The following is a 10,641-nucleotide window of genomic DNA, read 5'->3' as shown; positions in this document are numbered from 1 at the left end:
GTAGGTCAGCGAGATCTAGAATTTGGCGAATTTCGTAAGCGTCTTCGGTGCTGACAAATTCTCAACGGTTTTGACCTTTGGAAGGGTCCTCAAGAATTCCCACATTACTAATAATGTGTCTTAGGAATTCGACTCTTCGAATCTAAAACTCGTATTTAGAGAACTTCACGTAAAGCTTCTCTGATCGTAATGTTTCTATGGTTCGTTGTAGATGTTCTTCATGATTTCCTTCTTACCACGAGAGTAGATAAGTAAGTCATTTATAAGGACAATGACGAACTGATCCGAGTAAGAATGGCGTACCCTATTCATTAAGTTCATGAATATTATGGGCGTAGTGGTCCTATCCGAAGGATGTCACTACGGACTCGTAGCGTCCGCATCGAGTTCGGAAGATTGCCCTCGGGACATCCTTCACTAACACTCGTAACTGGTGATTTTTGGATCTTAGGTCCATTTCTGAAATGCACTTCGTTCATTGCGGTTGATCAACCAATTCATCTATGCGAGGCAGAAGGTAATGATTTCTAATGGAAGTCCCGTCGAGGTCTGCACCACGAGGACTTCCCAAGGTGTTACCCATCATAGTACTTCTCTTGCCTAAGCACGTTTAACTGCGGAGTTCTGATGGGATCCGGTGCATTAGCGTTGGTATGATCGCATCCGCTAAAGTCTGTCTTCTTGAAGAATAAGACCGGAGCCCTCAAAGTTGAGGTGCTTGGTCTTCTCATTCCGTTGCTGAGTAGTTCGCTAAGTTGTCCGGACTATTCTTGTATCTCTGTATATTTTTAGACTGTAGGGCGATCTGGTTGCAGGAGTCGTACTGGGTTCTAAGTTTGTTCACATGACGATGCGAGCACTCGAAATATTGGGCAGTCTCCGTCCTGAAGTTCATATTAAAAGTCATACATGGTTCGTCAATCACAGTCTCGTGTATACGAGCCGTATATAATTAAGATTGAAAAGGTAGTCAAATAAATGATTCTTCTTTAACCTCACATCCCAACGAGGAAAAGAGTAAAAGTGGAATCATCAATTCTAAACCTATAGAACCTTGATTATATACCACCCTTATGTATACATTCTTCAGCGATAGATCAACCGTATGGGTCTTTGGATTGAAATTGACGTACTGTATGAGTGGTACTTCAGGGAGGTTTGCTGAGGTTTCTTCGGAAAGGATAGGAAACATGAGGTACTTCATGCATGAGTACTTCGGTGTTCTGGGATGATGGCTTCGCTAGAATGACGATTTCGGAGAAAAAGATGTGCGCACGAAATTGGTATTGCGAGGATCGAGTTGACTCAAGTTGTATGATAATGTCGGAATCATATGGGAACTAAAGACATTAGCTTTGAACATAAGGCGTTACAGACAAAACCCAACAGTGCAACCTTTAACAGAGTTACGGTACTATAGATTTACTACAAGACTATTGCTACGAACTAGGTATACTACAAAAGACAAGTATGCGCAGCACAAGCATCCCTTTAATGACGGGATCTTGCAAAAGATAAGACTCTAGTTGCACTAGTTTTGAACAGTTTATAAGTTTGTTACAACGAAACTCCCTAATTACATTAACATGGGTCCAGAGTAGTCTCTCTTGCGGCAGTGATCCTTAGTATTTTCCCGTCTACACCGTTGTTCTTTGTTATTGGACAATCCTTCTTGAAGTGCCCTATCTCACCGCATTGGTGACATATCGGGCTGGTACTAGCATTGGTGGTGGAAACGAGGTGTCGAGTTGGAGTTATGTGGACACGGGTGTTTCCCTTGTTCTTCCACTTTGAAATTTTCCCTTCATAGGGTCCAGTTTTACCACCATCATCGCAAGCCAAGTTGACTCCGATGTCAGGGGCTTGAGTGATGGGTCGTGCTGGCGCTCCACAGCTACGAGCATGGTGCCCTACTTTTAGGCAATTGCAACATTGCATTTCATGGAAAGCCCCATGATGATGAAAACTACACTTATCACACTTCGGAAGTTTTCCCTCGTATGGTCTGCTCGGTACTGGGATGGCAGGGGTTGCCACTTGTTGCTATTGTATGGCAAGTCTTTGGGATCGCTTGCGTTCCTTCTGGGCTTGGCGCTTTCGTTTCCTGTTCTCTGTTTTTCGTCTTTGCGAGCCTACGACTGTTATCATTTGATGACTTCCTGGATTGATACTACTATCGGGGTGGTCAACTCCTTTGTCAGCATAGCTTGCGTTGATAGTGCTGCGGTTTGCAAGGATAGCTGCCACGACAGCCGTTACGACAGTCGTGACTGCGACTTGAAAAGTAGCGGCGTCCATAGGAAAGGCAGGGGTTTCGTTGTTCGGTGGGCTATTTTTGGATGACGACATGATTCTGCTACATGGAAAGAAAAGGAGTTTGTGAGCTATTATGGTTGAACCTAGATGTATTTCTATCGTTCATGTAAAGATTAGAAGTATGTTCTCGGAGGTTTGACCTACATCCCTATGATGCAATCCTAGTATAGAGTAAAAGTAAGTTCGTAGAATGGTCACAAGATGCTTGACGTCTAAAACCGGGTACCATCGGTTGGTAAATAACATGATCCAACCCTTGAAAAAGAGTTGGGAATGATCCTTGAGCTAAATTACTCTAGTTCAATAACTCGACTAGAGTGGGTTTCAGATAGACTCCCATGATAGCATGATGAAAGTATTTGAACAAAGAGTGACATAGAAGTTAGTCGACTGTCAATATCATCGATGTTTAATATGTAATAAGTTCAGGAAAATTTTGACTTTATAGTAGGTCTTACATCACATCTAGAGTAGAAAAGTCCTTGACAGCATAAAGACCTAACTAAAGTACTTACAGTACAAGGTAGTCACATAGATAAGTGCTACACAGAACATAGATAGGAACACGGTTCTTTAAAACAAAAAAGGAAGTAAAGTATCTCCTACTGGCAACGGTCACCTCTATGGTGAACCCTTAGTTCAGCTAGTTAATGTTCCATATCAAGTAGGTATCTTTTGTACACCCTCTGACATACTCAGAGCTCTATGACTTCGGCTCGGGTTTTAGCTAGTGCTTGCAGCAGGGTCTCATGGTTTCTCTTGGATCTCTCACTTGTGTGATCAAGGCGATTGGTGCGAATCGTATGCATCCTTGCATTGGCATTAACCTCTTTGATACGTTGGGAGCCATCCTGCCCTGAATTTCGTTTCGGGAAACTCTACGGATCAGGATTGGTAGAACTCTGTCTGCTGAGCTCCCTTCGTTTATGTTGTAGAAACTTCAGTCTCCATTAAACGGCATAGGTTGATCTTGATATTCGATCCATGTTTCCAAGCATTCTACCCAAGGAGGCGTCATGCCATGAAAAGCCGGACGAGGGTTAGGATTTGGAATGGGAGCTACTAAGGGTAGGTTCTCAACCTTAGGTTCGGAGTTATCATTAATTGAAAGGTCTTCAGCATGGTGATCATTCAAAGGGATTGGATGATCATTCTCGGGTTTTTCTCCAAACCATCCATCATTGCCTTCATTCGAAAGGTACGAGTTGCCGTGGGGATGGAGTCCAGCCATGTTATCTACGCGAGAATTGGGGTAAGAAAATAATTATTATACGAACTATCTAGATAATTATTAGATAATCTCCATTAGTTACATAACTATTTGTAAAGTGCAAACCAGTTATATGTAAGCAAAACAGGATAGGCCTTCGAATAAGTGACCTTAACTCCAAATTCACAAGGAATAGGGGTAAAGCAAAAATTTCACCGATTCTAAGTCTATGACATCCTAGTTACATATAACCTTAATGTATCCACTTAGCAACTGTCAACTTAGTAATGAAGATTACTTTTAGTTCTCAAGTAAGTAATTATAGTAACACAAAATACTCCTATAGTATTTTAGACTTAGGTTATGTTATAATGTTCTCATTGTGGTAGTGTTGGTAAGTTTTTAGACTTATTGACACATCACAACCATTCTTGGGCATGTGCTAATCACTCCTCGGACCAGCATAGTTGATCATGCTATGCCACTCCCAGGACTGACCATACATCCCCGAGCTTACCCGTGATATTCAACAATCGTAATACTTTTGTTCTTGTCATTGTGACACGGATTTTAGTATGAATGTAGGAAAGTATACTTAGTTAAATATTTTATTATTTAAAAGTATAACTCTTGGTCAGAGTATTTTTAATCCCATTGTATTTATAGTTAGTATATCTTTTATGGGTTGATATACTCAATTCACTATAAACAATGCTCTGATACTAATCTGTCACACCCCAAAACCAAGAACAGCGGAAACGTTCTAGGACAAAGGACGTCATGTACAGTATCACAACAATGAATAGTAGTGAACAAGCAATAACATCATCCATTGCATTAAAAATATAATTTTAATACAAGTGTTCTGACATGTTTAATAGACACTAAAGTATAAATCAAAATGAAAGATGAGTCTTGAACGAGCTCCATCTTCTCTAAACCTTGCACCGGTACATGTCTATTGTTGACCTAAGGATACAAGTTATTTTGAAAGAGAGTATCAGCTTTAAAGCTGGTGGGATCATAAGAATTTTAGTGTCTGTATTTGTAAGAAAGTATTTGTAAGTATGTAAAAGTTTTGAACCTCCTAGAAAACCCTATATTTCCTACTAAAAGTAGCCTTCTACCAAGGCATCTAGTATCTGTGTGTGACTCTTGTAAGAGTGTGTATTTTCCCAAATCTGACTGTCATTAACCAAAAATATAGCTTTTACATTACCTTGCATCGTGTGAATGTTCACGAAGTGAATGTAATGGGAAAAATATTATAGTACTGTAGTATTGTAATAAGTAACTACTGCTATACTAACTACCTTAAAAAAATTGTAATTTAAAGTACCATGTGATAGGCCTGTACCCTGCTAGCGACTCAATAGTAAAACGACGATGTAAGACGCCGTAAAAAATGACATTTGGCACTCGTAGACTTGCAAGTCCCACTGTAGCGAGCAACAAGGTGTAGGATAGTCAATCTAGTATAGATCTATGCGCAAACTCATACGCTCCCCAATTAAGGAGATTCTGGATACAAAACGGTCATGGCAGTTAGTGACATGCCCCGTTTAGTGGCTCACATAACTGTATTAATGTATATGTAATGCATGTGCTAGCTGTATTGTGTGTTCTTTCTTTGTCTAGCCTGTATTGTAATGAACTGTGTGTACTAGCTGTATTGTGTGTTCTTTCTCTCTCTCTCTAGCCTGTATAGTAATGTACTATGTGTACTAGCTGTATTGTGTGTACTCTCTATCTAGCAAGTATTGACTCATGAATGAACTAATTCATTGTATGATTCTTTGTTCTAGTAATAGTATTAGTAACTTCCTAAACTATGCCTATTGTAGTTTACTAGTAATATGACTTGTATGTATGAACATGAACGTATACCCTTGCTACCCAAGGGTATTGAATTGATTGATAGAACTACCTTTGTAGGCTGCAAACGACTGTCGTTTCACACAAGCATGCATATTATACGAAGAATAATTTTTTGGTAAATTTTAAATTTTATCTTATGCAAGTGGTGTCAATGCACTTCCATTTATTTGCTTATTATATCATTGTACTTTCAACTTTTTCTTATTATAACGTTATATTTTGAAAAGTCTACCAAATATATCAATGAAAATTACTTTGTAAATAGTTGGGTAGATTTTTCGATGTTCTAATAGGATGAAATAAGAGTATGATGCTATAATAAAGAAATAAATGAAAGTAGTTGTTATTTCTTAGCCCTTTTTATCTTATATCTTATTTTATTTGTATTGGTTTTGTCTAGATTCGAAGGCACGTGTAACAACATTATAACTAATTATGGAACAATGTCAATAATACCTTAATAAGATAAGTATGCAGGTTCATTTTCTTTACCTTTTATAATTGAAAATAAAGGATTTGTTTTCAACTTTATTTCAAAAGGATTTGGCATCATGTGAGAGATTCATATCATTTTGGCATCATGTGATAGCTTGGAAAGAGAAAAGATAAGTCAACCATTTTATTTTATTTCTTGATGGTGCTCAAAAGGTGATTTGTTTTATTTATTGTGTATATGTTAATAGTGCGTCAAATAAAAGAGATGGTTTGTTTTTATTTTAAATTTATTTTCAGATTTCATACAACAGATTGAACTTTAATCAAGTTTACTGTAAATTTGGTTTTGCAGGTTTTACCATTTTGGCTGAGCATATGTGGTTGTTTGTGTGATCATGGTGGTTCAGTTGAACTATTACTGTATCTGTAATTAATATTCAGGTTTGATGATTAAACAATCTTGTAGAAGAATTTTCAATGATGTAATATATCTATAAAATTGATGTAATTATTAAATTTTTATTTACTACATTTTTACATATTTTATGAATATTATAATTGGAAAATTGGATTTGGTTGAATAATTTTATCATACTGAATTTGCTTTGGAACCTACCGAACCAACAGCTACGGAATTTGCTACAAACAAATGGCTATGAAATTTGCTACGAAACAATTGACTACAGAATTTGCTACGGACCAAATAGCTACGAAATTTGCTACGGAACAAATGGCTATGAAATTTGCTACGAAACAAATGGCTACGAAATTTGCTACGGAACAAATAGCTATGGAATTTGCTACAAAACAATTGGCTATGGAATTTGCTACCGAAAAAATGGCTACGGAATTCATTGTTACGGAATTATTATGGAAGTGTGTTGTAGTTGAATTGCTAAGGATAGACGTCGTAGCAACGACCATAGAAAAATTGTTACCGAACTATAATTTCGTAGTTAAACATTTTGCTACAAGAAATCTTGCTATGAAATCTCATTGGCAAATTCCGTAGCAACTTCCGTAGTTATTTAGGTTTAGCTACGAAATTTTAACTTTTTGCTACGGAATTTTCCGTAGTTAAATCAAAATTTTCTTGTAGTGCATTACTATCTGGCCCATAACTCATTATTTAAGTGTATATAGTTTATCTTGTATAGTTTGTATACTCTAATTTGAATGCAATGAGAATGATATCATTAAACATATCTGAGCCAAAGACTCTAGTACCTCTTATAGAATTATCTCAAAATACCATCTATCCTTTTTTTTTCTTGAAGAAATAAAAAAAGAATATGCCAAAAGATATTATGTCTTGAGTTTTTGTGGAGGGAATTTTTTTGGCTTCTCTTTAATAAAGAAAAAGAAAGAAATGGTTCATAAAATTTTTATATGCTCATATAAAAACCAAGCTATAAATTATATTGACTTTTACCTTTCCTTTTTGCTTCCAACGCAAAAATGAAAATCCTTGTTGTCACAACAACCCAAGCACTTGCATTGTTTAGTCACTAGCTAATGTTCAGTTTATAGGCAACTATGGTGATGTAAAATCTGTTTGTTCTATGCATGTGGCGAGAAAAAACATCATTATGTGTGGCCTAATTTCTTATAAATTTTAAAATTAAAAAAAAAAAAAAATTTGTGTTGAATTTCTTTCCCCATCTCAAGAAACAAAGCTATCTCATAAACATTTGGAGTTGCTTAGGTTTTGACTTAATTTTGTGAAGGTGTAGCACTTGATGATATCTCAAACCAATTAATTAATGACTCCGAGTCACAAGTACAATAGAAATGAGATTGTTTAAAGAAAATATCTAATAACTTCAAAACCAAACTTACCACTAAACAAAAATATAACAAAAAGAAAAAAAAAAAACTATAAGAAGGTTCAACTGCATCATATCTAGCGAGTCTTCTATGTTTTCTATCTCCTCATTTAACCTCTTTTGTTCAGTTCTTGCAGCCTCTTCAGTCGTCAACCGAGCATCCCGTTCTTTTCCCAATAGTAGTTCAAGCCTCTCAAACTGTAAACCAAGAATATATATATATATATATATATATATATATATATATATATATATATATATATATATATATATATATATATATATATATATATATATATGAAATATACTAAAACCTACGTACGTATGTTTGGCAAAACTAAAGGCTAGTAGCTGAGCTAGTAGATGGAGGTATATCTTTTATTTTTGTAGAAATGTTAATGAAAAACATTTAAATAGATGTAGCTTTTTGCTTAAAAGTTTTCTGTCTTTCTTATTACTCCCTAATAAAACTTTTTTTAATTAGAGTTTTTTTCTTAAAATCTTAATGTCAAAAATCTTTTGCCAGACATACCCCTGATCAAAATAAAGATAACTGTGTGGGGCTACCATTTCATTTTTTTGCATAAACTTCCCCTCAAACATGTTCTCTAGCAGCAATAAAAGCTCATCTTCAGTGTACTGCTTAGTCACTTTCAATGATTGAAACTTTTCTGCTTGACCCTGAAGTTTATTGGCATGACAATTAAAAAACCTTGTCATTAATTAATTATATGTCCGTTAACCTAAAAACAACAAGGATATATATATAGTGAAAAAAGTTTCACCTTAAATTCAGTATACATTTCCTTGCATGGTCGTCCACCATTCTTTTCTAACACCATGTTTACAAGAGAAAGAAGCTCTTGTACCTGATCACCTTTCTTAGTTTGATTTTTCGTCATGTTATCAAAAAGTACACAACGATTCCCACAAAAGCAAAGGATTTTCTGTAGCAACAAAAGAACTTTCATTAACCATAATATGTAGGAGTAATTAAAAGGAACATCTATGATCTAAACCATGAATGAAAATGACATGATAAAAAATATAGAATCATAAAAAGATATGTAACTAAGTACTCCACCTTCAATGTTTCTGGACAATCATATAAGAAATCATCAAAAGTCCTGCAGTGACTTGCTAGTTCATCTCCACCAGTGAAAACAATGATCATGTAGTCATAAATTCTCCCTCCAAACAAACTCAGTAATCTACCTATTACAGCTTCTTCTTCTTCAGAAAAGCCACAGGAAACTGAGAACACAACTAAAACAGCATGAACACCATTGGTGCCCATATTCATGCAACTGACAATCTCCTTCTCAATAAGCTCATCAGAACCAACAGAAGAATCAAATAGTCCTGCCAGATAGCAACCGTTAGAAAATAAAAGTGGATTGTATTGTATACACAGCTAAAAAGGAAAATCTTGTGATGTTAAATACCATGAGTATCAATCACATTAAGCATCCGGCCATCTGTCAGCATAGTTTTCCTCAAAAGGGAAGTATCAGCTGTTACACCAAATGAACTTGGCTTTGACTCGAACACATCCATTCCAACGATGCTATTTCCGGTGGCAGTTTTCCCGTTTCCCGTCACAACCAATACAAGCGTTAGATCAGGAGAAATATACTCATAATCGTCCTCTAATGAACATCCCCCCATCATAAAGAAAGGATATCTATCAAAAAGAACATGATCATTAGGGTGTTGAAAGATTAAAGCGATAAGATTACTTGATCATACCAAATTAAAACGACTACGAATTTTAAAGCAAGAAATTTCCAGGGTTTGCTGTTGAATAGACGACGATGAAGCTTGAAAATTTGATTATCAATGAAAACTGAATGAATTAAAAAAAAAAAAAAGGAAACCTATTTATACTCTAGCAAGAAAACGTAACAAACACTAAAATGGCGTCAAACATCGTTGTTTACTAGGTCTTCAAGCTGACTAACTCTAATGACCGTTTTACGATAGTTTTGAATTAATATCCAACAGGGAAACTTAACAGTCGCCGAGCAAAGTGATTGTTCAGTAACCCAAAATCGCAGATTTGCAACATTTACAGCATAATACTTTTAATTAATATATCCATAACTTAGTGAATTTGATAACCAGTAACTATCATACATACTTATAAAACTAACATTTTTTCTTAAATCTCATGCATTTGAAACCCTTATTTTTTTTTTCCTTTCATCATATTCATTTGAAACTCTCATGACTTTTCAATTTCTTTATAATAATAATTATAATTTGGTAATTAGGTTAAACAAATATCAAATATAAAGTGTATTCACATATAAACTAAATTTCAATATTAAAATAATATCTTTAATTCTACTTATAAAATTATGTTTTTTAACTTTTAACATATTATACTTAATTTATTAGTTTTAATATATTGTTGGATGTAAACCATTATCATTTTAAAATTATAATTTTTGAACAATTTGTATAAAATATTTAAATTATTAATTAAAATATAACATTATATGCTCAACTTAAATATAAATTTTATTTAACTTAAACAACCCAAAGATTATTTTATAAATAGTTAAAACTGATAAATTGTAGTGTCTTTCTAATAATGATTATAAGTTGGTTAATAAGGTTAAATAAATATTAAACCTAAAGTGTAATCATAAATAGACTAAATTTCAATTTTAAAATAATATCTTTACTTTTATTTATAAAGTTATCTCTTTAAATTTTAACATATTATATTTAATTAATTAGATTTAAAATGTTGTTTCATGTAAACCATTATCAATTTACAGCTACAATTTTTGAACAGTTTGGATAAAATACTTAAATTGTTAATTTAAATATAACATTAGAGTATCAACTTAAATATAAATTTCAGTTCCACTAAAAAAACCAAATAATATTTTGTAAATAGTTAAAAGTGATAAATTATATTGATAAATACAAAAACTAAATTGTAATATCAGTTTAACTAAAATATTT

The 10,641-nt window shown here is 34.3% G+C and overlaps 1 protein-coding gene and 1 pseudogene across 2 annotated transcripts; both read right to left on the bottom strand.

Annotated features, from left to right (window-relative positions):
• Positions 1-546: 546 nt before the first annotated feature.
• Positions 547-665, bottom strand: LOC111889368 (5S ribosomal RNA; annotated as a pseudogene).
• A 6,644-nt stretch (positions 666-7,309) lies between these two features.
• Positions 7,310-9,536, bottom strand: LOC111889366 (immune-associated nucleotide-binding protein 9). 2 transcript variants are annotated; one of them, XM_052766274.1, is made up of 5 exons: positions 9,111-9,536; positions 8,750-9,027; positions 8,451-8,612; positions 8,233-8,346; positions 7,310-7,863 (listed from the first exon to the last, which is right to left on the bottom strand). In XM_052766274.1, exons 1-5 carry the CDS (start codon positions 9,334-9,336, stop codon positions 7,681-7,683), a joined length of 963 nt encoding a protein of 320 aa, XP_052622234.1. In that variant the 5' UTR covers positions 9,337-9,536; the 3' UTR covers positions 7,310-7,680. The 2 variants fall into 2 exon arrangements, with proteins under 2 accessions (XP_052622234.1, XP_052622235.1); XM_052766275.1 differs by having other exon boundaries at positions 7,682-7,863; positions 8,198-8,346.
• Between the last annotated feature and the right edge of the window lie 1,105 nt (positions 9,537-10,641).

This window comes from Lactuca sativa, chromosome 8 (genome assembly GCF_002870075.4).
Source record: "Lactuca sativa cultivar Salinas chromosome 8, Lsat_Salinas_v11, whole genome shotgun sequence".
NCBI lineage: Eukaryota > Viridiplantae > Streptophyta > Magnoliopsida > Asterales > Asteraceae > Lactuca > Lactuca sativa.
The sequence above is the reverse complement of the archived record's forward strand: the minus strand, read 5'-3'. Positions and strand labels throughout refer to the sequence as shown.

Coding starts and splice junctions, on each gene's coding strand:
- LOC111889366 (XM_052766274.1), bottom strand. CDS start 9,336: ATGATGGGGGGATGTTCATTAGAGGACGATTATGAGTATATTTCTCCT. Junction 9,028..9,110: donor TAATGTGATTGATACTCATG/GTATTTAACATC, acceptor GCTATCTGGCAG/GACTATTTGATTCTTCTGTT. Junction 8,347..8,450: donor AAATGTATACTGAATTTAAG/GTGAAACTTTTT, acceptor AATAAACTTCAG/GGTCAAGCAGAAAAGTTTCA.